General features: G+C 42.6%; 1 protein-coding gene across 1 annotated transcript in view; it reads left to right on the top strand.

Moving 5' to 3' along the window:
* Positions 1 to 27534, top strand: part of ARHGEF28 (Rho guanine nucleotide exchange factor 28) — a gene marked incomplete at both ends in the record, with an annotated part of 118977 nt that overhangs the window by 38142 nt on the left and 53301 nt on the right. Inside the window, 3 exons of the mRNA XM_082013625.1 lie at positions 2966 to 3012; positions 4559 to 4619; positions 26707 to 26837. Of these exons, the coding sequence (XP_081869751.1) occupies positions 2966 to 3012; positions 4559 to 4619; positions 26707 to 26837 (239 nt within the window). The remainder of the gene's footprint in view (positions 1 to 2965; positions 3013 to 4558; positions 4620 to 26706; positions 26838 to 27534) is intronic.

The following is a 27534-nucleotide window of genomic DNA, read 5'->3' as shown; positions in this document are numbered from 1 at the left end:
ACCTCTCCAGTGGCATTCAGGCAACAAGTATTCTGCCATTAGAAGCCAGATTTGCAGAGAAATGATAAGGAGTTGTTAGCAGTTGCGAACTATGCATCTGTAATTGTAAATGTAAGCAGCAATTTGCCGTACAAGGCTTGTGAATGACTTTGGTGACGCAGTGTGCAAATGCATTGACTCTGGGTAGTCATGAGTGCTGTACTGTGACCAGCGTGATCTTTATGCTGCTCCTCGGGGACAGAAGGTGAATGGCCTGGACTGGTAGCACTATATGTGGCAGTAGCTCGCACAATACAGCCTCTAGGTGATGATTACTTTGATATTTCTCACTAAAAGCAGTTTTAATTCAGACTGACTTGGGACAAGCAGATAATGGACATCAGAAGATACTGGTTGCCCAGCAAGACAATCGCCAGTTCAGGCTGTCTAGTCTCATTTTGGATTCCGGTTGTAAAGCTTCTCGTCTTCTCTATACCAAAGATACTTGGTATAGAAATTGGCATGGGCATACCTACCTATTTGTGTTTTCAATGGAAACTATACACTTTTGTGTATGCCTTTATGCATCAGAGTTATTTTGTGCCTGTTTTTTTAAAAAAAACCCTCATTTCAGTTCAACAGCAAGAAAAGAATGCCACATTTTGGTAGTATCCAGGACCTATACAAACAAATTGTAGTAATCACGCTTGCAGTTATCTACTTGTAGACATGACGAGCCTGCAACTATTCTTTGTATGCTGACGAGCTGCAAAGTTTTTTAGTCTTCTTGTGTTTTGATATTGTCATTGGTTATCAATTTCTATAAATGAGACTTCTTTTTTTGGCCTTTTTCACTAATCACCACCAAATCCAGATCCTGAAAAATCGTGAATGAACATTACTGGTGACTAGTAGCCTGTCTTACACTCTCTGGTCGCCAGCATTCAGGAGACCAAAAGAACTTTTTCAAGATTGAGTTCAAATTGTTGCTGCTACAAGCAAAAATGATATGAAATCATTGACAGAGTACTTTTTACTACACTCTCAGTTAGTATTAAGTGAGCTCCTTTATAAAGTGGCTGCTAAGCTCAGGACATTAATTTGGCGCATTTGTGTCATGAAATGATTCCCCTCAGATTTTAAAACTGCTGCCATTGCAAGAAGTAGTAACTACTCACTTCTGAGTGGGCCTAATGTCAAGATCAACAGACCTTTTAAACACAGTGCTATCAGAAGCCATGAGCTATTATTGCGTAGAGGTTGCTATAGCAGTATGTTGCTTCTTGTGAAATGCAATCTTATGAAGACAGTGGGTCAGTGTAAGGTGATGCTATGAGCCTAGCAGTGAATCTCCCATAGCAACTTAGTTAAGTTCAAATACATCAAGTGATATGTTATCCAGTGAGCATGCAGAACAAAAAGTGAAATAGATGGTATTTTGGCTAATTCGGGAGTTTGTGCTTTTTTTCTGTTTTCTGACCTTGAAATTCCATGCCCATGAGTTGACTGAATGCTGTTACCTGGAGGATAAGCTATTTGCTTCTATATAGGGCAAACAGTTTTTATTTCTGAAAATTGTGAAACTGAATAATAATAATGCCAATTGCATAGCAAGACTGTTAAAAATATCTTGCCACTTAAGTTTTTAAAGTTTCTGCAGTTACAGTTACAGAATAAATAGTCTGTTCCTTCTGGCTGTAAGGTGATGCCTGGATGCCTGGGATGCTTTGTTTGGCGGCACTAGTACTTTTGTGCTCTGTGATTGCGCTGTGTTGCAAGGGAAGGTATATATGTGATTGCTGCAGAAGGTTAATTAAAGAATGTGGATTAATTAAAAATAAATGATCAAGATACTGATCAGCATGGACCCACTCCTGACTCCTGCCAGCATCTGAGGGCACTGCTGAGGTCAGGGACCACAGGCACACCGATTGCAGTGGGCCCATAATGGTGTCTCCAGAAGTTCATCGCAGAAGGTGGTCAGGTTAGGTCAGGTCATTGTTGCTGGGGATTGTGCTAGACTTAGATAACAGGCAGTTGTCTTTGAGTTGTTTTTCAAACGATATACTGATATAGCTCTTTTTTTAAAACTTGGGTATAGACTTTGTGCAAGAAGGGACAGAGGTCCCAAAATCCCACATTCCTCTAGGCAGTAACCCAAACCATCCCATACTGGCTGCTGAGTCATACTTCGTTTAACTATTTGCTGGAGCTGGAGAATGGAGAGGGATATGTGTATCTGAGAACAGAGGTGAGCCTTGAGTTGAAAGATTCAATATAAAATGAAACATATTTACCAGCAAAATGCTGGCTATATAATTATTATTATTTAAAATATACTTACTAATGTTCCTGGAAGCCTGGGTTATGCTGGTGCTCATTTGCATTCTTGTAGCCAAACTACTCCTCTTTGCTTGTTTTTCACAGTAGTCCTTGAGGCTGCATTTGGGCAAAACTTGCCAAAGTGTGGTCCTTGTTTTGCATGTGCTGTGTCCTTCCCCACAGCCCTGGGAAGAAACTGTAAAAAAACCCAAAACAACGGTGTGACAGAAATGGAGTTATTTTTTTACTTTTTGGGGTGAAAATACAAAGTCTAACTTCAGAAAATGCATGAAACCCCTGCAAAAGAAAGGCAGAGCCCAGCTGCTCTGCAGAGTTGGTGTGACGCACGGCGCTACAACTGATGATTTTCTGAGCATGTGGGGGTTAATCAGCAGCTGGCTGACAAATCGTGGTGCTTGCCTAGCCTGAACATCACTGTCACAGTAACATAGCACTTGTTGTGCATCCAGCTCGCACGCTGCCCATGGGAATGGCGCTGTGGGGAGATGCATGGGCTGCCCATGTTCATTGTTCTGGCTCGCCTGCCTGTTTGCCTGCTCCTTGTCCCCCCCTCCTTTTCGAAAAGAGAGACCAGCAGCAGAAACCAAAGCAGATCCAAACTGAATTTGCTTGTTATTAAAGGCAGGAATCTTTACTTTTACAGGTCCTGTGAACTTGGCATCTGATGAATTGTCCCAGGATGATACTAAGGTACAGATTTCTTCTTATACACATAGCTAAGCTTGGTTTAGGTTGAGTAGCAGCAACCTCTGCTTGGCTATCTGAGCATGTCCCAGAGATAACAAATAAAAAAGGTGACTAATGCCTGCCAAGGAATATTTCCTGCCCATTCCTATCTGATGGGAATAATTACGTGTGTAGGTGATTATTATTTGAAGGAACCTGTTATGTGGTTGTGGGCCGGAAAGCTGGGTTGGAGAAGCAAGCTCTGCTTTTGGACCAGAAATCTCTTGTGTGTATGGTGAGCCTTAGTGCCTTCAGGGAGCTTGCAGCTCAGCTGCCAATCGGGGAAGCACAGCCTGTCTCACACAAGCTTCAGCCCTGAGGTGGCATGATTCATTATACCTGAGGAGTTAGTCTCCGAGAGAGACCTTGTGGGTCACAGTGAGTCCTTAAGTGGACTTAACTGGAAAAATGCTTGATGTCAAAAATATGGCAGTTCCTACTGTCTCCTACATGAAGGTATCTTAACAGCTTTTGTGGGGGACCAATATTGGTGAGAAGTCCCTTTATGGTTAGTCAGTTGTATTTGGTCTCTAGTCTATATTTTTCTTTTTATTTATATGTATCTCTTTATAAAACCAGAAAATCTTTGTGGGTTTTTTGTCACCTTTTAAAGCAGGAGCTCGACTATTAGCTCAACTGGGTAAGAAGCTAAAATAATGATTTAGGTTGACAGAACAAAGTCTGATAAAATCTGGCAAATGTGGTAAAAATGATATTTTCTCACTAGCTGGTGACTATTGATTTTTTTAAATAACATTTGAATTTAGTGGAATGTTGTTGGACTGCCTCTTTTATTAGGTTATTATTATAAAAGTGATTACCTCTTCAGTTTTTTTTTTTAATTGACAGCTGTGCAGAAGATTGTCAATTGTTTGGGATTCACATGTTGCTATTGTAATCTATGTCATCTCAGAATTATATCTCTGCAGTATGAATGCACTTGGGAGTCTATGTTGAAAATGTATGTTGGGGCAGAGTGTTGCAGCTCGTGACTCTTGCTGGGGGAAAAATGTTCTGGTACCATATTGACTGTCTCTTGTTTTGACCTAGCAGAAAGGCCATAGTTGACTCTATAAAGAATGAACTGACTTATGATATTTCTACAGGTGTGAACAGCTTGGGCATTACAGAAGGAGGCATCTTAAAAGTATATTGCTCTTTCCTCCAAAACACTGTATGTTGGCTACTTAGGGCACAGTTAAACTTTGTAAGAGAAGAGCAGGCTGAAAACTGGAGTTTGCAGGGAAAGTGAGCTATGGTTTGGTGTCTTCTTTGATAATGTTCGAGTTCAAGTATGTAATGTAGGAGTTCAAGTCCTTAGGGTTCATGTGCATGTCTTAGTCTGGGAGTGGCATGCTGTATCTGTTGCATTTATTAAAATGGTTAAAATGAAATGACTGCTGCTTGATAGTATTTGAACTGGATTCTGAAAGCCTATAACACAGCTTGCAATTAAGCACAAATGCAACTATTTGTCTTCAAAGATATAGCTCAAGCTTTCTGTTTCTAGGTTTTCCGAGACTCTGTGGTTCCTCCTAAAGAAAATGAAGATCATGCCCTGTTGGATATAGGTAAGAAATAATTAATCATTTTGACTTCCCAAAAACTGTGATGCCAAATACACACAAGGCAGTTTCTTTAAAAGAGGTGAAGGTCATTGACATTGCAACCTAGCTTGGCAAAAGATCAATCAGTTACATCTATGTCAGAGAGGGAATCTCTTTTAAAGTGTCTCTAGTATAGATTGGTGGTATATCCAAAAGTATTATGATACCCTAGGATTTTTCAGTAGTATATTAACTGTTGTAGGAACAACATTCTTGAAAATAATTTCTGATAGAGCCAACATATGTGACTGAAGATGAAATGATACCTGTAGAAATGTTTAGATGCCGCAGCGGTGAGCTGTGGGACTGGTAGGACAATATAACCAGTTGCACTAGACGGTACATTTAGAGACTGAAACTCAAATGGAAAGGTGAATATTTTCAAGTTTGGGGAAAGCTCCAAGAACAATGGGTGAACATGGTCTCATGCAAAGCACAGCAGGGCAGAAAAAGACAACGAGTAACTAAGCTGTGGCAGTGGGAGCCGCTGTGCCAGGCGGAGAGCGCCAGGCTGGCATCACTTGCCTGTGGTCCAGTGCTGAGCTCAGAAAGAGCAGCCCAGATGGTGGCATTCAGACAGTCCCTATGCAAACTTTGGTGACTGCAAAATGAAGGGTCACTCGGTGTGTGTGGCAAGGGAGGGGAAATACGTGCATGAATGGCGATGGTATATGTTACAGGGAAATGAGCTGATGTAAACTCAGAGACAGTGTTGTAAAAGAAGAAGCTGGCAGATTATTGTAATAATCTCTCATTAAAATCAACATCTAGTTATCTATTTTTCTAGTCATTGTTATGCCAAATGCCTGTATTTCAACCGTTTAATCATGCTTGTCTCACTCTCCCATCCAAGGAATATGGGAGCTGCATAAGGGAATATGGAGTAGTAGCCAAAATGTTAGTATTCACAGCTATTCTGACTTTAGTGCTTTTGAGCATAGGGCAGCTTTATCAGTACTTACCTTGTACAAAAATGCAGTGCACATACATGAGATGTTAGTGCCCATATGATCAAATCTGTTTTGTGAAGCAAGATCGAAGTATTGGACTGCATCTCAGCATAGGATGGTGTGGAGCCATTGGGGAGTGACTATGGTTTGCTAATCTGAAGCCACATCTGCTGCAGTCTCCGCTCCAGTTATACCATCTGGAGGGAACATAAGGTAGCTTACAAGCTGACAGAGTGGAAGTTCTCCACCCTGAAATTACAGTTGGTATTTCTTTTTCTTACCTCTGAAATGCCTTTTCCTTCTAAGGCATCATTTGCACAGTGCTGCTTGTAACAGCTGGAACAGGAGCTAGGCCCTTTGGCTTCAGACCAGCTCAGTCTCTGCTCTGCTCTGGTGCATGGATGGGCAGCTGCAGCAGATACTGGGTCCTCTTCAAGGAACAAGGAAGTGACTTTGGCCATGGTTCATACTATTACTTAGGAGTGGTAGAGTGTAGATTTGTAGATGAGCTTTTGGCTTAAAAAAAAAAAAAAGGTGAATTTGCATACAACTTGGAAGAAGATTTAGATGCTTTTAGTTTGATTTAAATATATTTTCGTAGGTATCGTATGTATGTATAAAGTAAAATTATAAATATGGATATAAATGTGTAGATATACATATATCCGTACATACACACACGTATATACATACCTTTTGTCCTAAGCACAGGCTCAGCTTATACTAAACTAAGAAAAATTCCCTGTTCTACCTCTTATCTGAAAAAGAACCAACCCTCTCTCTCTTCCCTAAATTCTAACTACCTTGTAGTACATTTAAAAAGTTGACTTGTTTGTGGAGAAGCTGTAGTGAAATCAGTTCTGCTTGTTTTAGAAGTAAGTCACCATAACTTGCCCTGTGTAAGGACTGGAGCATGGACTTGCTGCTGGCTGCACCATGGGCTCTCCTTGCCCATCTCCCACTTGGCTGAAACGCTTGTAACATAGACATCCGATGGGATTTTGCCATTGACCTCAGCAGGGTCTGGAGCATTTCCAGGCAGCACTGTGTGTGAGATCTGATGGGGCTGAGGGGCAGGCTGGGGAGTGAGTGGGCTTTGGGTGTGTGATAAAAGGTGGAAGTGGGGAGGGACGGGAATAGTTTGGTGACAACCAGAACTTTATAATTTGACTTAAGCTGGATTTATTGGTTTATTTGAATATAAAAATCAGTGTATGTTCTAACCTGATTCATATAACCATATTGCTAAATAGCATAGTTTTAGTACCCTGGATTGTTTTAATCTACTTTTTAAAAAATTGTTTGCTTGGCAACGTTGTTAAATGGCGATTTTTTTGGCAGGAAAAGCACGCAACGGGGGATAAGGAGAGAAATGGAAATGGTTGTCAGTAGGGGAGAGGAAGAGGGAAAACAGCTAAGGGGGTTTGAGTGAAGAAGAATGAATAGAAATGAGCAAACTCTGGAATCTCACTAGGAAGTTGGATGCCTAAATGAAAGAGGACTTCTAAGAGTGAGAACGTGAATGCTCTTTGAATGGGTACAAATTCCCCCACTTTTCTCACTTCTTTTTGCACATAGAATCATAAAATTGTTTAGGCTGGAAAAGACCTTTAAGATCAAGGCCAACCATTAACGTAATAAGTCCACCACTAAACCATGTCCCTAAGTACTTCATCTACACATATCTTAAATACCTCCAGGGATGATGACTCAACCACTTCACTGGGCAGCCTGTTCTGGTGCTTGACAACCCTTCAGTGAAGAAATTTTTCCTAATATCCAATCTAAAACTTCCCTGATAGAACTTGAGGCCATTTCCTCTTGTCCTGTTGCTTGTTACCTGGGAGAAGAGACCGATGTTATAGTAGTCACTTCCTGGTTCAAACGGAATCCATTGTATAGAGTTAGTACAAAGCCTTAGGCTGCAAGCTGTGAACTTTCACCGAGATACTGTTGAACTTACACTGAATTCTTACTTAGTTATGTCAGTCCTGAGAGAACTGGCTGATGTAGTAGCCAAGCCACTCTCCATGATATTTGAAAAGTCCTGGCAGTCAGGTCGAGTCCCTGCAGACTGGAAAAAGGAAACATTACACCCATTTTTAAAAAGGGCAGAAAGGAGGACCCTGGGAACTACCGACCTGTCAACCTCACATCTGCGCCTGGGAGGATCAGGGAACAGACCCTCCTGGAAGCTATGCTAAGGCACATGGAGGACAGGGGAGGTGATTTGAGACAGCCAGCATGGCTTCCCCAAGGGTGAGTCCTGCCTGATCAACCTAGTGGCCTTCTATGGTGGAGTGACTATATCAGTGGAGAAGGGAAGAGTCATCTGTCAAGGCCTTTGACACGGTCCCTCACAACATCCTCCTCTCTAAATTGGAGAGAGATGGATTTGATGGGTCGACTGTTCAGTGGATGAGGAATTGGTTGGATGGTCACAGCCAGAGGGTAGTGGTCAATGGCTTAATGTCCAGATGGGGACTGGTGACAAGTAGTGTCCCTCAGTTGTCTGTATTGGACCAGTACTGTTTAATATCTTCAGATCCCACCCTGTAGTCAGTGGGATCGAGTGCACCCTCAGCAAGTTTGCAGACGACACCAAGCTGAGTGGTGTGGCTGACATGCCTGAGGGACAGGATGTCCAATGCCATGGACAAGCTCTGGTCCTGTGTGAACCTCATGAGGTTCAACAAGGCCAAGTACAGGGTCCTGCACCTGGGTGGGGGCAACCTCTGGCACCAACACAGGCTGGGGGATGAAGGGATTGAGAGCAGCCCTGCTGAGAAGGACTTGGGGGCACTGGTGGATGAAAAGCTGGGCATGAGCCGGCAATGTGCGCTCAGAGTCCAGAAGGCCAACCAGACTATCCTGAGCTGCATCCAAAGCAGTGTGGCCAGCAGGTTGAGGGAGGTGATTCTGCCTCTCTTCCCCACTCTGGTGAGACCCCCCTGGAGTCCTGCGTCCAGCTCTGGAGCCCTCAGCACAGGAAAGACATGGACCTGTTGGAGTGGGTGCAGAGGAGGGCCACCAAAAAGATCAGAGGGATGGAACACCTATGAGGACGGGCTGAGAGAGTTGGGGTTGTTCAGCCTGGAGAAGAGTAGGCTCCTGGGAGACCTTATTGCAGCCTTTCAGTACTGAAAGGGAGCTTAAAAAAAAGACGGGACAAACCTTTTAGCAGGCCCTGTTGCAATAGGACAAGGGATAATGGTTTTAAACTAAAAGAGGGTAGATTTTGACTAGATAGAAAGAAGGAATTTTTCACACTGAGGGCGGTAAAACACCGGCAGAGGTTTCCCAGAGAGGTGGTGGATGCCCCATCCCTGGAAACCTTCAAGGTCAGGTTGGATGGGGCTCTGAGCAACCTGATGTAGTTGAAGATGTCCCTGCTTATTGCAGTGGGGTTGGACTGGATGACCTTTAGAGGTCCCTTCCAACCCAAACTATTCTGTCGTTCTGAGGGAAGACCCTGAAACCAGTGTAAACTAGAAAGATAAGATGGCCATATTCATCAGCAGAAGCTGCCTCCTCTAGATAAGAAAAGGAAGGGCCTGCCTGGAGTCAGAGAAAAGATCCAATGAGGAACAAGGAGACCCCAGACCCAAATACTACTATTGGACCGAACCAATAGGGGGGAAGGGGAACTTAGACTGTAAGGGTATAATTGCCCAGAGATTCTTTTGTTCAGGGTTGCTCTCTGGCAGCATCCAGCTCAAGCTGTTCTTCAGCATTTTACTGCGTTGTGTCGGAGGTTCTGCTTCGGGAAACCTCAGGTCGTGCCTGAGGGAAAAGGAGGTGCCCGACAGTGAGTGTACGTGTGCGGGAGGAGTCGAAAGGGGCACCCGTTGACTCCCTGGAGTCGCCCGCTGCAAAGGGTCTCCAGTCCCAGCAGGTAAAGTCTTGGGTGCTGCGTGTGCGACTCCGTGACTGGTGTGTGTGTGCTCGGGCAGCGGCTTCTCTCAACAACTGACACCCACCTCGCCACAACCCCCTTTCAGGTAGTTGTAGAGAGCAATAAGGTCTCCCCTCAGCCTCCTCTTCTCCAGACTAAACAACCCCAGTTCCCTCAGCTGCTCCTCATATGAATTGTACTCCAGACCCCTCACCAGCTCCATTGCCCTTCTCTGGACATGCTCCAGCAACTCAATGTCCTTCTTGTAGTGAGGGCCCCAAAACTGAACACAGGATTCGAAGTGTGGCCTCACCACTGCCGAGTACAGGGGCACAATCACTTCCCTACTCCTGCTGGCCACACTATTCCTGATACAGGACAGGATGCTGTTGGCCTTCTTGGCCACCTGGTCCTTGCTTTTAGAAACCTTTACCAAAAATCAATCTTGTTATGGAATGATTTGGGTTGGAAGGGACCTTTAAAGAAGCGGTGGCTCCTGAAAGGGCTCTGCTGTTCCTGCTCTCTTTTTTCTTCCCCAGACTTCCCTTTCAAGCATAGTGACTGTTCTGGCTCTTTCCCCACACCCAACAAAGTTTTGAGAGTATCTTTGCAGGGGTACTCACAACAGTTGGTAGGATGCTAAAAGGGTACCAACTCTCCAACTTTGGGTTGGTACCTGACTGCCTTACGCACCATTTGAGTCTTGTACTTCAGTTTTGAGAAGTGCAGTTCAATTTTTTGTGCAAGAGGCTTCTTGTCCTCCAGGATTACTGGAGAGCCCCTGGGATCCCACCTCTGTGAATGTCAGGGTGGGGATGGGCCAATAAGAAGCCACATGAACTACAGACAATGGTTTTGGGGTTTGCCATATTCAAGAATTGAAGGAATAGGAGTAAACTGCGGGGCACAACAGGATGCTAGATGAGGCTGAACAGGGTTTTTTGTACAAACTCCTGAGTTCAGTGCTAGTCACACCTGCCAATCTTCTTCCCCCTGTTTTTGTCTCCCCTCGAAATTGTTTGAGATCTGTTTTGTGTTTACAAAAGAAAAAAAAGACCTTTTATTTTCATTGAAAGAAACACACTGGAAAGATTGAGAGACAAAAACAATGTCCAGTTGGGGAGAGTGAATGGAAGAAACAAAATGGAAAGCAACAAAAAAAGGATTTTTTTTTTTCCTTTCAATATTAAGCATATGTATTATTGCCAGGCATTGTCATCCTCAAAGTCAGCAACCCTGTACATTTTGGGAGAGACTCTAGGAGGTGACAGCTGAATCCAGTTACTGTTGGGCATGTGACAGTGTTAGCTGGGCATGTGTTTTTAAACATTTATAATTCCTTCCTGTTTTTCATAGCTGGTTGGGAAAGAGGATGTTCACAAGGCCATTTATAAAGCTGCAAAAGTTTCCTTTTTCCAATAAGAAAAATCTAACCCCCAGTTTTTCTTCCAAGGAAATATAGCTTTCCCTTCACCCTAAACTTCAGGAAGGCAGGATGATGTTAATTTATCAAAATATTTTTCCTGCTCGCCTAGTTACAGTGCCAATGACCTAGTCATGTCTGTCTAATCTATTCTGTTTGCTCTGCCGGAGGTGAAACAGTTCTGCAAGCCACGTTTTGCACTTCAAGAGATAAAAATACTGATGCCAAATTTTTGGCAGTTCGCTGTATGTGACTAGGCAGCTACAAAACATTTTTAGTAGAGTCTGCCTGTTGATATTCATGGTTCCACAGAAATCCCAGTTTAACCACAGATCAGTTTAAGGAACAGAACATAATGATCTTCTTCTCTGTGTAAACCGGTAGGGCTGCACTGTAATCTGCAGAAAAATCTGGTTTCAGTGTTGCTGTTTTGTTCTTTTTAAATTAGATTTCCTTACCGTAGTTGGTAAGACTTAAAAAGGTGTGTTTTTTAAGACAGAAAAAAGCATGATCCTGCTGCCTGGAGTCCTGCCTTTGCGCAGTTTTTGTTATATCTGTAAAATGATTAGTCTTTCTACTTACTGCGGTCACATCTTTCACTCCATTTTTAGTGTTTGTTTGCTTTTGGTTTTTGGTGTGCAGAATGTTTGCATTCATAAGTGTTTTGAGGCATGTGCCTGTTTTGACATTGGAACTACAGGAAATAATTTTATGGTTATTGATAGCTAAAAGTGAAAGTTACATGTTAAGTGTTGCCTATTTGAGACAGTTACAAGAGCCCTGTCATTAAGGCTATGAAGATCTTTTCTGTTTGTGGTTGCTTTTATCTTTTCCTGGCAGCTTTCGATCCTGTGTTTCCCTTTTGTATGCTTTGAGAGAGGTTGGGTGATCCAGCTGTACCATCTCTAGTCCGGGAGCTCCAAAACTTTGCTTTGATTTCTCTCCTTAACGAATTTATGGTAGGACCTTGGGCATGTCACTTATCTTTTCCCTGTGTCTCAGTTTTTCTCCTGAAACAAGGAGGACCATACAGAGTGAGGTGAGAAAGGCACTGCATTAATTGGAAGATTGGAGATGTGCAAATACTCAGACTGGTTGTGCTGAAGAAGTTCTGGAAGGTCAGTTTGTGGTAAAGGAGGCTTTTTTAAAAACTCATTTTTAGTTGAAAGGTAGGTGGTCTGAAAACTGCAGAGAAAAATAATAGCTGAAGAAAACGGCAGAGTTATTGCCGCAGCTAATGACTGTGGCAATTGCACTCTGCCCTTTTTTGCTGCAGCTTTCAGAGATCTTTATGTTGCTGCTTCTACTTCTGTAAAATCTTTGCATGGTTCCTTGCACCTTGCCGAAGAAGGGCTTAATTTGGGGTTGATCTGTCAGAGTTCTGCCAGAAGCAACCTTTAAACAACATATAAACATGGCAGTAGTTTATTTCAGTAGATAAAACATATTCTCATTTGTTTAGTGTCTATAAAAAAACTAAATATTGAAGATTGCAGAATAGTTGAGAGCTACAGAAGGTGTGGGAAGTAAAATCTTCCTGGGATGTAAGCCTGAACTGAGCTTAACTAAAAAGCCATGGAGAAATCTGGAAGAAGCAGCATTAGGGACTAAAACAAGCTTGTTCTTGTTTCTTGGAGTTTCCTCCACTCTTGATTTTCTGAGACATTATAATTCAAGTTAACCTCAAAAGGAAGACAGAAAGAAAAATGAACAAGTTACAAACATATGCTGTCTGGCTTCCCAGAACTTGTCCTCCTCCTCTCCCTAAAATCCAAAACAAATTTGCTCAACAAAATACTCCTTCAAAAAGAGGCTTTTTTTTCCCTGATGTTTAAATAAGCAATTTTGCCCGTCTTCTGCCCGGTCTCATTTCATGCTAACATAAATAAACAATCTGGGATATATCTAATGTCAAGTTACTCTTTAAATGTGAAATATAATCCAGAAATATATTCTGAAGGAAACAGTTGTAGTCTTGAAAGTGCACACATGAACAGATTTCTCAGCTTTCCTCCTCCTTGAGAGGCAGCCCTTCCCTTGAAGTCTTCCCTGAAACATGGAAAATTGGATTTTTAATGAGATGGGTCTTTGGTGAACTTTTTGGTGGTGCAGGCTGCCAGTGTAAGTGTAGACTCAACAACCAAGTCATTGGCGAAACTTCAGTAGGAGCAAGGTCCAAGTCAAACTTGGGTTTGCTTTCATGTGAGGCCATGTGTGCTCTTCATGTTGCTGGGGCTCACACAGGCCTCTCTGGAGCTGAAACCAGGAAGAGATTTTTTAATGACTCTAGCCTTTAGTTCTCAAGCTTTTGCAAATAAACTCAAGGGAGCTTTTCATCAGGGTACGGGACAAAAAGTGATGAGCTTTCCATCTGCATGTGTACTGCATATCCCAGCTAGTCTTTTGATGTGAATAGATACTGGACAAGGAGAGCATTTAGGCAAATTATCTCTTTATGTACTTTGTTGGAAGTGCTTAGTGGGTGTTTCAAGAGTTAGGGCATACCGACCGCTGTCATGTGAAAGTAGTATTAATGAGCTTGTTATCCTAAACTGAGCTCGTTATCCTAAACCACATCAGGTGAATGGTGCGATTAAAAGAGGAAAAAAAAACCAAACTGCAGTCAGTCATGAACCAGACATCAGAAAGGTCTGAGTCAGAGGAACACTGAAATCCTGCAGTGGGACAGTGAGCTGGACAACACGAAGAGTTCAGGACAAAGCCAGTGATAATGCAGTGTGCATGCCCACTGGCTCTTTGGGGCTACATTGAGTCAGAATTGCGCAGAGGTCATGTTTTTGCTTCAGTTTTGTAAAAACTCTGAGCCCTTCTTCATCCCAATCTTGTGGGTATTCTCCAAGGATCTTGCAGTACTAGCATAGTTTATGCAAAGCTGTTTCTCCTAAATTTTTGAAGGTACATTGCTCATTTAGTTTATCAAAGAAACAAGATTTTTTCTCGTTGTTTTTCCTAAAACACCACTTACAAACAGTTGCTTTTCAAAAAAGGTAAGTATTGCTAATAGCTTTTTGTAGAATAATGCATCATTCATTGAATATCACAAACATGATACGTTTAGCATGAAAGTCTTACTCATTTACAGCTGTTCTAATTGTAGTTGTCACCCTGGTTTCAAAGAAAACAATAAAAGAACAGCCTGAAAAAATAATTTCATAATTCACATTGTAATTAGAGATATTATTGTAGGGGAATAGTCATGAGTTAGGTATAAATTTAGGTGGCACGGTCTCCTCTCAGTCTGGATGGTTTGCAGCAACAGTGTGATTCCATGTGCCCTGTCTGGAGCTGGTAAAAGGATAGATCCACATGGAAGTAAATGCAATGGAGCATAAAACCACTTGGACTGGCAGTCTAGCTTAAAGCAGTCCAGAAAGTGGCACACACAAATTGACTCTGCCTCTCTTGCAGCCTGCGGTGACTGCAGAGTGTTTCTGTGAACTCGGGAGTCTGTGTAAAACAGCATTTTCGGAGGTGGGTAAGGTGGCCTGCAGCTCTCAGCAGGGTGTCTGTGAAGGCGGCAGCTGTTCTGTTCATTCCAGGCCAGTGTCCAAGAAACTGCACAAATAAGTCAAGGAAAAATTGACCCAAGTTTATAGTCCCGTATCGTTATTTTGTATTTGTCATTAATATATCTGGTATCTGTCTACACAGCATCTATAGGAGATTTTCATTACAGAAAAGGGGTCTCCAGTGTGCGTGGGTTTCTTCATCATCTGTTTGACTGGAAGAGTGGAGAAGACCTGCATGAGGGGAGGTGTGAGCGGGAGGTTTGGGGGCTGGGGAGGTCAGTGCTATTTACTCTCATGTTGGAACGTGCCTAGGTTTCATAGCTGAATTCACCCACGACCACGCTTTTCTGGGAGAGCAAAATCTGCCACCTTAAACTGGTTGTGGGAGGAAGAGGCTCTGCCATGCTGAACGCTAACCATCTTCCAGACTGTTGAAACCTGCAGCCTCATCGGGGTTGAAAGGGTGGAAAGCAGGCGTGTTTTCGATAGAAAGTGTGCAGTGCAAGAAAATCCCTTGTTCCTCCTTCACCTGCCTGCTCCCTGCCCTTCCCAGCCCGGTCCCGCTCCGGCTGACGCGGGATGGGGAGCCTGCCGTGGCGCGCTAGCGAGAGAGGCGGGATCCACCGAATGCTGTCATACGTTGGGCAGCGATGATGGGCAGTGACTGCCTGCCTGGGCCTTCTGAGGTCTGCTGCTGAACAAGTTTAAATCCCCAACTCTCGTGCTACTTGTGGGAGGCCTCAACGGGTCTCTGTTCACAAAATAGGGAAATAAAGGGGCTGGTTCCCCAAACTAAGTGCATGAATCACCCATTAGAAATATAGCAATAAGGAAGATCGTAAAAACAAATGTGGGAGGTCATCTGCCAAGATCGTAAGGATCTATGTTTGCTTCTGTGTTTTTCAGTGTTTCCCCTGTGATTTGGGAAAGGGAGAGGGGGAGAATAGTGATGTGGCAAAGTTTTTCCCACTATTCCAGTACAAACTTTCGTAAGAAAGACCAAGGTCTTTGGTAGAGAAGAGAGGTGGTAGAAATAATGCGTGTGACAAGGCATCTTGCAAGACCCGTGAGGCGGTTGCTGACAGCAGTCTGCACAGCCATCGCGTCATCATTGCGGGCAGGCGGCAAGAGCGTTGGAGTTTGGAGGGTGCTTGGTGTGTAGGATCTGGCTGGTAGCATTTGCTTTTAATTTAAATGTCTTTAATTCACGTTTGCTGAGTTTTCAGCATGATTGTTACGTCTAATGTAGGGCAATGCAGGTATTTTGTCCAGGTACATTTTCTGATCCTCTGTGGGAAGATGTGCTGTAAACAATGAAGACAACAGAATGAGGAAGGTAGGAAAGCCACGTGTGCCCGTGGGTCACAGGGGCTGGTGGAGAAGATCACCTAGCCCTTTCCACACCATCTTTCCTTGTCAGAGCTTTTTCTGCAGCTTTGGGAAATGATTGCAGGCTCTGCTGGTCCTGGGGCAGAAGAAAGGTGGGGGAATCAATTTCATCCTTAATGTCAGGGGAGACTCTGCCCAGAGCAAGCTAGGCAGGGCATTTTTGGCAGAATCATTGTTCAGGCAGCTCTCACCTCACCTGTGTCCAACAGCGACCCTCCCCAGCCCTGTTTCTGGGGTCAGTAGCCCTGCTTTCCATCCCGTGTGCATCCCTTCACTCTCTGGGGAGGGGGCACTGGGCTCAGGGCTGTTGTCTCCTTCTGGTCTGCCCGAGAGAGAGAGCTGTCAGCCCATGGTTTAGGAGTGTTTGGGGAGAGGGAGCCCACCCGCTCACCACCACGGGGCTGTCCTCTGAGTGCGCCGGGGAGGCGACAGTGCTGTTCTATGGAGACTGCGGATGCTGGTGACATTCCTCTGCTTCCTTCCGTCTTGCCACGAGCCGCGGGAACGATCAGACAATAGACAATAGACCGTAGTATCTCTGAAAAACATTTATATCGTACGGATGTGCTTTGGCAAGCATTGAGTGAAAGAATTTAAGGCATTACGTTATTTATCAAAACCATTAGCCTTAGGTAATGCACGCAAAAACCCCATTTGTTCTTTATCTTCACATCTATACCTTGGTATACATAATTGAAAACATTTTTTCGGTGGAAAGTAAGGTTAATATTTTCCAGCTAGAAAGCACTTTTTATCTCTTAAGCTGCCAGGTCTCTGTGCTAGCTGCATGCAAATGCCACCGCTTCGGAAAAAAGAGTGGCAGGTGAAAAGTGGGTTGAATCATCCCACAAAGTGTGAGAACAGGGAAGAAAAATATTCTTCTTCTATTTAATACAGAAGACTATAAGGCAAAGCTGTTCTTTGTGGCAAAAAGCAGCGTGAAGTCTTTCATGGCTGCATAAAGGAGTTTTACAAACTAGGAAAAAAAAAATTTTCACAAGGCCCAAGCAGAGCAAATAACGTGAGTGATATTCAATTAACCTTAAGAAATAGCAGTTAAGGTTGATAATTTATCTGCGCTTTTAGACCACCATTGACAAATTACTGTGCAAGATCCTGTTCAGGGGAGATTGCAGTAAGCAGGTGAAAAGCCTAAGAACTTGTCCAAGAATTAGAGGATAAATGGCAGGAGTAAATGATCAGGTTTTTATCACCGCAGAAGTTTAGCAGCTGGATTCTGAGTGTTCTGTAATAGGGCTGCTGTTGAAAAATTATTTAACAATCTTTAATTACTCATTTGTGTTAGAAGGTTCTGAATGAATGCTGCTAGTTTAAGGGAGGGAGCAGGCAATAACTGAGCAGCCCATGAAAACATTTATGCAGCGTACAAAGGTCATTCAGGAAAGCAAATGTCTCGGCATGTAAAATATTTTAATGCCATTAAATACATCGGCTGCATTTCTGCATTGTGAGTGTTTTGTTCAGTTCTAGTTATCCCTTCCTGGGCTAAACAGAAGTCCAGGAAGACCGATGGGAGCGAGTAAGTGTATTTTAGTGGAATGTATAAGTGAAAAAAGCCAGAATTGGTCAATTTAGAGAAAAGATTCACAAATGGAGATACCACAGAAGTAAGCAAAATTTGACGTTTCTCATAAAGTAGAACAAAGGAACGACTGCTAAAATTGAAAGGCGAGAAATTTTAAAGCTGGGGTAAAACATACAGCTCTCTCTCTAAATGTAAACTGCTGTTCGCCCATGGAACGCTGCCTTTTGTACATGTCTGAAATTAAGACTTTTATTCCAGTTGGCATTAAATACATCCGATGAGCGAGACGGTGCACTTGGGTAGGGAAAACTGCTGCGCAGAGGGGAAATCTTCTGTGTTGGAGCAGTTGGGAAGACATTTCCTGAGTGAACAAGTTGTGCAACAAATATGCCGCGTCCTTTCCTTTTCTCTCAAACTGCGGCCACGATGGGAGGCCGGCGAGTGCCCTGGATGGTGTGCAGGTGGGAAGGTGTACGTCAGTGCCTGCATTCCTGAATGCCCAGGGGATTTATCAGTGCAATTTGAACCTGACATTCCGGGGAGTGGAGATATTTTGTAGTGGGTGCTTAAAGCGTGGATTTATATCCTCTCTGTATTTTCAGTCATCCTTTGTCTGTTGTAATTCCCCGGGGCTGTTAATTATATGTATAAATCAAACAAAGTCTATGGGAGTGCCTAATATTTAAAGTGAAAGTCTAAGGCTTCCAGCGTCTGGGGCGAATTATTCTTTTCAGGCCTAACAAAGCTGGCAGAACTTCAGTTAAGGGAAGGGCAGAACAATGATGTGTTTCAACTGTGTTTTATGTAATTTGTGCACTTTATGAAGTGCTTGTATAATAATTATTTTATCCCTGAAAACGTGATAGATATTTTTCTAATGGGTTTTGAATTAAATTTGCATTTGAATTGCATTATTTTCTTTCAACAAATACGTTGTTATCGCCGACTGAAATGCGGATTGAGGAATCACTTGAAACATAATACAGAAGTAGCGCTGCAGACCTCAGCAGCCCGAAAAATAATTGAAGTGAAGTAAGGAATGTTAACAAGCTCAAATGTCATCATCTTCCAAAAACTGACATTTAAGCTGATCCACATTGCCTCTCCTCCTTTATGTGGAATACAAAAACACATACATTGTGGAGTAACTAAAAGAAATGTTTGGTGGAGCTGGTTAAGAAACAGTGGACATGTTATTTTTGTATTAGCTCTTGTATAGCCACATTTGAGCTTGTTTAAAAAAAATGTAGTTTGTGTAGTGTAAAGATGTTGGGGGAAGGGGTAATGAGTTCCTACTGAATACTAATTGCCTATGAGTTGTTCAGGGAGACTGTGTAAGAATGGAGGATTTGTTGTAAATTAGTCACTAGCTGTATTGTGCATTGCCGTGAGGTTAAACCAGAGCTGTAAAGGTGCCAGCTCTACAAAATCCTTATGATTCACTGTCTAACTTGGTGACTGTGTGAAGGAGAAAATACTATTCAGACTAAATATTATAAAAGAGCTCCTCTAATGATAGTGTAATCTTTCTTTATAACACTTAAGCTTTAAGCTCATTTGAGCTAGAAAGATGGGAGTGACAGATTTTGAGTGGGTTATCGCTACTTTTCCAGCTGCAGCATCCCGAGGTCTGCCAAAGTTGTAAATACTGAGAGAAGAGGTATTGCTCTGCAGTAATATAGAGTCCAGCAGATTGATTTGTGCTCTTAGCTTACTGTTAACCGTTGGCTTCTTTAATTCCAGCATTTTGCCTGTCCTTAATTTGAGAGTCCTTGTAAACCCCACTTTTAACATTGAAACAAAGCTTTGAAAAAGCTTGCAATAGTTTGTTTACTTTTGAGATGTATTTTCTCATTCCTTACTTGGCTCCTATTGTTTTCATTTACATCAAAATGGAAAGGTGAGTTAATGATTCATCGGCACACAGTGACCTTTCAAATAGCTCTGGACCACGATGCAACAGCTCCACTCGAAGCTCTCATACTTTAACCTCCTTGCTTCTGCCTTAATATTTGCAGCCTGATCTGTCTACATGCCTGGACGCCTGAAGAGAGCAAACATTTGCAGCTTCTCCCTCCCCTGTGTTTAGTGGGCAATTTGATCCTTCTTTGTCCATTCCTTTATTTTACATCACTCTTAGACTTGACTTGCTGTTGAGAACAACAAAGTGCAACTTTGGGAATCTGCTTTCTGTTTATTTAGCACAAAAATGGACTCAGACTCTGATTCACCTTTTAATTACTCTTGGCCTTCGTTGCCTAAAATGAGGATTCGAAGAAGGGCATCCAAACCAGGTAGAAAAAGCTGTCGTCTTTTAAGTGACTCTTGCTTGATAGCTCTGCCTCCTTTTCATTGTCTGGTTGTGTGCAGGTAGCTATGAACAGCTCGCATGCTTTTGTTTTCTCTTGAAACTCTACCTCACTGTTAGTTATGCTTTTGTAGATAATGGTGTTGGAATTTGTTAAGCAAGAAGAAAGTGTTTTCTCCACATTATGTACTGTTCTTTAAAGTAGTTTTTATTTCTTTACTCTCTTAGAGCTTTTTTTTACCTTCTGGTTGCATGAGTAGCTCTCACTGAGAAGCTCTGGTGCCCTGGGAGCTGCACAGCACGGCAGCGGCTGCAGAAAGCTCTGCTGGTTACAGTTGTTTTCATTCAGAGAGAATTTGGTAATTCAAATATGCCTCAACAGCTAACAGGATTTTTTTTTTTTTTTTTATATTATGTACAAAAATCTTACCAGAATGAAGCGGGAGATCTTTTTTGCTTTCTGTGAAAGAAAGCAAAAGGGTCAGTTACTGTCTTTGGTGGCAGGGTCAGATACTGTCTTTGCACAGTTAGACACTGCCCTCCTTTGTGGAAAAGTCTTTGGGAGGTAAGCATTATAAATGTTGTCAGTATGATAAAGGGGTTTTTAAGGAGGTTGAAAGGCACTGACCAGCACGTTTATGTTAGGAAGAGCTCTCATTGAAAGCTTTAATGAGGACAGATAAATTTTTACTACATCTTAAAGCAAAGAAATGAAGAGAAAGAATGGCAAAAAATTTAATTTGTGCTTCCTTGCATAAAATTGCTTTTGTGTGTTTCAGAAAGGGATTAAAAAACAAGTAAGAGCAGTAAGATCCATCAGTGTCATTAAAGTCAATGAGCCAGGAGAATCATGTTTACACAGACTGAGACTTTGACCTAGTTTTAGAGTAAAAAATGTGTACAGAATGCACATTTTAACGTGCAGAACACTTTATGAACTTTTTACTTTTATTCATGGGGAAATCTAGTATTTCCCAAGTGCATAGGAGTTTCTGCAATGCGTATGGAGGAACATGCATTTTGCAAAGAAGATGAAATGGGTTGCAAGTTGCATGGTGTGTGTTCTTTCCATCTCTCATGAGGACTCTTTCTATCTGTAAATGCTGTAGCTGCACACTCATCCTTCGTAGCACTAATGCTGCTATTATTTATTTTATCTTTAGACAGCCTCTTTTTTTTTTTTTAATACTTCCCCTGTTGTAAAGCACTGTATGCAGATCTGGTGTTCGCATGTTACAGTATTGCGTCTTGTTTCCCATCCCTGTTAATAGCATACCAGCACATGTGGCTTTGTGTGCACAGCTGACCATGTATGTGGGGTTGTCGGAGCAAGAACATGCTCTTGAGTGCCTGTACATGTTCTAGTGGTAAAATCCTAGGATTCAGTTGTGCTTGGGGAATTGAAATTCTGGCTGTCGACGGGGTGGGAGAAGCACCTCTGCAAGGGGACAGCAGGCTCAGGATCTACGCTCGCGATCTGTGTGTTTTTGTTTTTTCTGTTAGTACCTGAACCGGGACAGTTGGTCCTGGCGTGCAGGTGTGGGGCACATACCTCACGGGTGCCTCTCCCTCCTGCGGGAGCTCAGGTCTCGGGCACCTGTAGTGCCCGATGGGAAGCGGAGCGGGATTCTTCCTCCCCACCCCAAAAGTCATGAGGTCATCGTTGGGTACCTGCGCTGGGTGCTCCAGCTGATCTGGGCGATGAAATGTCAACCTCCTCCCTTCCCCTCCGAAACAGCAGGCTGCTGGTGTCCTGCTCTGGGGTTGCTCCCCCCGGAGGCAAGGGGAGCTCCGCAAACCTCCACTGGCAGAGTCCAAAGCGGAAAGTCTCACCCACTCCACTTCGCAACATACCCATCAGCATTCCCAGATTTTAGGTTCCCTGCGTGTCCCAAGGCCAGGTTTTGTCCCTGCTCTCAGCCTAGGTGGTGGAGCCCTGTCCGTCCCCCTGAACTCCGGGGGGCTGGCAGGAGCCAAGGGCAGCCTGCGCACCTTTGGGGCCGTGCCTTGCAGGCTCCTTCCCTCCTGCTGCGGCTGCCTGTGCACGGCATGATTGAAGGTTAATTAGGCTCCAAAGAGCATGTGAACACGACTGTGTTTTAGTGGTTGGGCTGGGGAGGGGGTCCACATTTTGTTCCTTGCCTGCAGGACAGTGCAGTGACTCTCAGAGCCTTTTTGGAGGCATTAAAACAACCTTCAGGGGTGCTGAGGATACCTGTCTCTGACAAGCCTGTCCCACTCTGCGGGGAGGTGGGAGTCACGTGCCGAGGCCACTTGGGCAGAGGTGGGAATTGAAACCAAGCATCCCGTGTCTTGGGAAAGTACTTTATCTGTTGTACTGTTGTATAAAATGAAATAGCAACTTATTTGTGTTTGAATATTTATTTGTATAGTAGGCAAGGTGCCTGCTCCGGGGAGGGAAGTCAGGGCTGTGAATCCCAAGTTGGAAAGGGATGCTTTCTCACGTCTCACGTTTAGGTGACAAAGATCAAAGTCAGTTGATGAGTGCCTTTGTCCTCAGTGTTTCTCAGTGGCTACTTTAGGATCACATCTTGAACATGATGGTCTGATTTCTAGCACCCAGATGCCTGATCCCCTCCACGCAGTATATAGGAAACGCAATGCTTTGGTTTCTACTCTATAGATTTAGAACAGTTAAATGTTTGTCTTTACGATAGGAGCACTTCAAAGCCTACCTTGCTTTACCCTCTGTGTAACGCTATTCTTACGTACTTGCTTAATTTTGCATTCATGAGTAGTTGCAGTGTCTGAATGAAGCACTAAGACACCTGAATTGGGGATACAGATGCCCCATTAGATGTGGACCACACATTAGACATGCATGTCACTTTGGTCAGCCCCTCACCAAGAATGTGTGGACTTCTTTCTCCAAATTCAGGTGACCGCTTCTGCATTTACAGGAGTATTTCGGCAGTCCTGTGTGATCCATGCACTTAACTGCCTGCATTTTTCGCTGACTTCATAGCTCTGTTACTTCAGTGAAACATTAACCCCTGCTCAGATTGCTGGGGGTAAATGTGATGAGCTGTCTGAAAACTATTCATTGTATCTAGAGAAGGGAATTTGTAATTTTTTTTCCTGGCTCTCAGCTTGCTCACATTGATGTATTTCATCTTCTGCTGTGTGCTGTCTCATAGAACAATTTAAGTTTTGATTTTTGTGGAAAAAAAGTCAGTGTTATGTTCTTGCCATTTTCCGACACAGGTCATTCAAGGCTATACATTTTCATACGCCAGCATAAAGCATGTTTTGAATTATTGCTGTGATGATTGTGGGGTTTTTTTTTAAAGTTGAAGTATTTTTATAAACTTTTGTGCCTGGTAAAACGAGCAGCCTTTGCTGTATAACTTTGATGACAACATGGGAGAAGATGTAGAGAACTTGTGCCTCGTTATTCATTGGTCAAGGTCTTTTATTTTATCCATGTTTGGAGATTGTGCTTTCCAGCCCTGTGCCTTTTGTTCACCTACATCTAAATAACGCATACATCTTTCTCGACTGTTTACCAGGCAGATGGCAGAGAGCCATAGGCTCTGCTAAAGGAGACATGCTTTTTTTTTTTCTTCTTCTGTGGCCATGGCACAGTGTACAGCCAGAGAACGTTCAGTTCTAGCGGGAGGATCAGCTTGGTGAGCTGTGCTTGCTGCGTTGTTTCAGTACCAGAGCAACTCAGCTCTGTGGTGTTTGAGTCATTTTTACCAAAGTAAGCATCTTGAAGTCCATTAGTGACTTTCACAGCTAAAACTCTGTGGGGCACCTTTACTCCCACAAGAAGTGCCAGTTTCCCCTGGCACTCTTACCTGTCTTCCCATAAGCTGTGCTGAAGTTTTGCATCTGCGGTGAGAATAAGCATTTTGAATGGGTGGGGGAGATTTTTCAAGACGTTTTTGTTTGAAAATACGTTTTGTTGCTACTTCTCACCTTCCAGGCAAGGACAGCTTTGCTGCATATTGCTACTGGTACCCAGTGCAGCAAGCTATTGCCTGCTGCCACGTTAACCTGGAGGAAGGTCTGCTAATGGTCCCCATAAGACCCAGATGACTTGTAGCCAGTGAGGGAGGCTGGAGGCAATTAGTGGGGCTGTAGGCATGCAGTGTGTGATCCGGACGTTTGCGATGGTTTTGTCACTTTTTAAACTATGCAGGCTTGTCCAGTGGAAATAAGTTACTAGCACGGTCAATGTGTAATTAATGATGCTCTCCCCTGCGTTCAGCAAAGTCTTGAAATACTTCTCTCGTTACAAAGTTAGTTTGATGTAGTGGTCCTTTCATGCATGTTTGAAACTGGGGGGCAGAGTGGGAGTAAGGAGGTACAGTGGGGTCATATTGCAACATGAAGCCCAAAATAACCTGCTACCTTTTGTCTGTTCATTTAAAGCCCCAATGAATATGTATTTAGACACCTTTAACAACAGACTGACCAGAACATCGCGAGAAGAACATATGGCATTTGTCAGTGATAATACAGATTTACTGACGGAAAGCACTGCAGATAACATACTCTGATACATCTTCTTGTATTTGCAGCGGTTTTCTTCAGAAATTGTTACTTAGGTTGTTAGTCTTTTACAGAATTTTAAAATAATGTAAAATTCAGTGTTAAAAGTTGCTATGTAAGTAAAAGATGTGAAGGAATAGGGGGATTTTCTTGTTCCTGGCTCGGGACATGTAATTCATAGTGGAGTCCATTAGCTGACTGTAGAGACCTCAGCAGTGGGGACTGTTGCTGTAGTCAAGAAACTGTCTCCATAGGCTTGGGTGTACGCCGTGATTTGGGAATCCCTAACACCTGGGCTGTTTTTCAGGCGTATGTATTGAACCTTTGCAGCCTAGCACTGGGGCCGAATACCGCCCTTGCCAGTTGTACCCAGGGGATTTACATACAGGAGTGAGTGCGTGCTGGGGAAGGTAATAATAAACGTACAAGAAGCAATGGAAAGCGTGACTTTTTTTTTCTTCCTGGTTGTTAGTTTAAGACCATTCCTTTCGCAGCTTTACTTGCCGCAAGAAAAGGCCAGTTTTGCCAAATCACATTTCCATATGATTTTAGCTGCCAAATTCTGATGAACTGCTGTAGAAAACAATGCTTTTATACCATTTATAAACAAAGGCTTTGGGATCTTGACAGATGTGAGGAAGTGGTTTGTAGCTTTAGCAGTTCTCAAGATGGCAGTCACAAAAATCAGTTAAAATTCTTGAAGGAGGAAGAAGCAAAATGAGAAGCGTAAGGATATTTTAATGGTATGAGATCCCACAAGGCCTGCCAGGACTAGAAACCAAATAATTCATAGTGTGCCATTTCTAAATGAGAATTTCCAGTTTTCTCTAAGTATAGAGCTTACTGTTCCTGGGCTTTATGAGATAGCCTCTTAAAATTAAATAAAAGCTGTGGTGTAGCATTGCAGTTTTGGCAGTGATCTGTGAGCTTTTTTGTTTTGTTTTGTTTTTCCCAAAGGAACAAATGCCATAGGCCTTGGTAAGTGTGGTTTCTAATCCAGTGCTATTTCTTCATTACAACTTTTCTTGCAGTCTGATGGCAATAGGCATCTTGGATGGGGCTTTGAGCAACCTGATCTAGAGAAAGATGTCCTTGCCCATGGCAGGGGGGTTGGACTAGATGATATTTAAATAAGTTCCTTTCCAACCCAAACCATGCTATATGATCTACCAAAAGCAGTTACATTACTTTAGGAATATAGCCTGGAGAGAGTCTTTAGTGGTACCTTTTCCTTTTCACCTTTTCAGAAAATAAATTCCTGATGCAGACTAAGAAGGATTTTTTGCATAATTTTCAATAACAGACAAACTGGAGTTAAGTTCATTGAGAGTTTTGATTTTGGATATTTTGCTTGGTATGGTAACTTTCTCTATCACATAATTCTTATGGTAGTCTACCTCAGTTCACTTCCAGTGGCAATGTTTGACTTGCAGCATCATAAAATAAGGAAATTACAACTTGTGATTTTTTGTTTAAGCCTGTTCTCACACCACCTAGAAGAAGATTGGTTTCTGCTTTCTCAAATTTTGCTCCTTTTACAATCAGAAGATAATATGAGGCCTTGACTACCAGCTCAAGTGCTGGATTGGTGCATACTCTTCATATTTATAAGCAGCTTTAAGAGAAGTGGGCCTGCAGGGCAGGTTGACAGTGTTTCTGTAGCACTTGGTTAGGTTTTCTGCTGCTCAAAGCCATGGAATAAAGGGTCAGCCTGTGCAGCTTCTTACCATATTTGCAGTCATGGACACACTATTGAAAACTAAACTCTGAATTTCTGTTAATGATTTCTGGTGAAACTGGTAATTTCTCATTTCAGTACCAAAAGCAGATGAGATGCAGTCTTCATCCTAAATGCGTTGTTCATGGGTCAAATCTTGATTGATTGCTGTCAGTCTATAAAGGCACTATCAGTGGTGTTTTATTTATATCCCTATAAATACAATTTTGTTGCTGTTTTTTTTCCAAAAACAGTAATCTGCTTTATTGGTTTAAGATTAGTATTTATGTTGCTTTTAGTAGGTCGAGTGCTTTAGGAGAGTCCTTATTTGGCTGCAGTTGAACAGTATTCCATTAATATAATGTATCAGATGTTAGGTATTTAATGTATAGGCTAGAATCACGCATATTTAATCCCAGCCCATAAATCTTGTCCTATGTACATTTGCAACTACAGATCTCTACAGAGTACTAGCTTAGGTGGAAAATAGAAGGTTTTGCTAGCCAAGATACAGGAACACTTATTTTTAAGTTACATGAATGATTCTGTGGTACCTTTTAGAGGCTTGTCAACTATAGGCTTCTTGGCACATACAGCAAGTGAGGCAATTACAAAATGGGCAGATTTTTGGGCCGCCACACAAATATTACTCAAATTGTAATCCTAAGATTTGATGCTTAATGTTTAACTTTGCCATTTTTATGACAGCATATATACATGAGAAGAAAACGGTTTGAGATTTAATGGCATATCTTCCACAATTTCTTTTTTCCAGAGCAGAGACACTCTACCCTTGATGTTCTCAGGAAACTCAAGGCTCCACCTACTTTCTTTGCTGCAACCAGACTTTCTGCCATGCTGAGTGGAAGTGATGAAGTATATGCAAACTGCATGGTAGTAGACCAAGTAAGCTTATGTTTGAACTTTTGGGAGTTTTTTCATCATCTTCTGTTAAAGTAACTTACTTGTGTGATAGTAGGATCTTCTGGATCTGTCAGCAATGGTGTGTGGCCAATTAATAAAGGTCTAAAATAAAAACAGTAATACCTCACACTTCTCAGCTGTAATTTGTAACTCGTTTATGAGGCCTCTTTTAACAGATTCAGTTGATGATAGGAATTATTCTTCCTAGCCTGTAGGGAGAACTCTAAGGCAGCTCTTACTGTCTTCCCTGTGTGTTTGTGAGCTAGATGGCATTGCTTCTTTCCAAGAAACATTAACACTATGTAACTTGTTTATGTGCACTTCAGATTTTCTGAATTCTTATGTACATTCACAAAAGAGGTGAATTTGCTGATGCTGGCTAATTTTAGAAATTAATTATAAGCTCATAGCTAAGCTTAGAGGCTCAACAAAAATGTGATACTGCTGAGAAGGTGAAGTCCATGACCTACAACTGACATGGAGCATTCTAATACTAGAGAACCTGACTTAGTATTCATGTTTCTGATATATTTCTCACCAGCACTCGAGATGAGCTGCAGTGTCCAGACCAAATCATATTTTATATCACCATGTTGCACCTGAAATCTCTCCTTCATGGTCACACTCGGATATCATAACTTGGGCAGGGGGGACTAGTAGAACTCTTGTGTATAGCGGT

The sequence above is a fragment of the Phaethon aethereus genome (assembly GCF_964289735.1).
Source record: "Phaethon aethereus genome assembly, chromosome: Z".
Taxonomy (NCBI): Eukaryota; Metazoa; Chordata; class Aves; order Phaethontiformes; family Phaethontidae; genus Phaethon; species Phaethon aethereus.
Note: the sequence above shows the minus strand (reverse complement) of the source record. Positions and strands in the feature narration are given on the sequence as shown.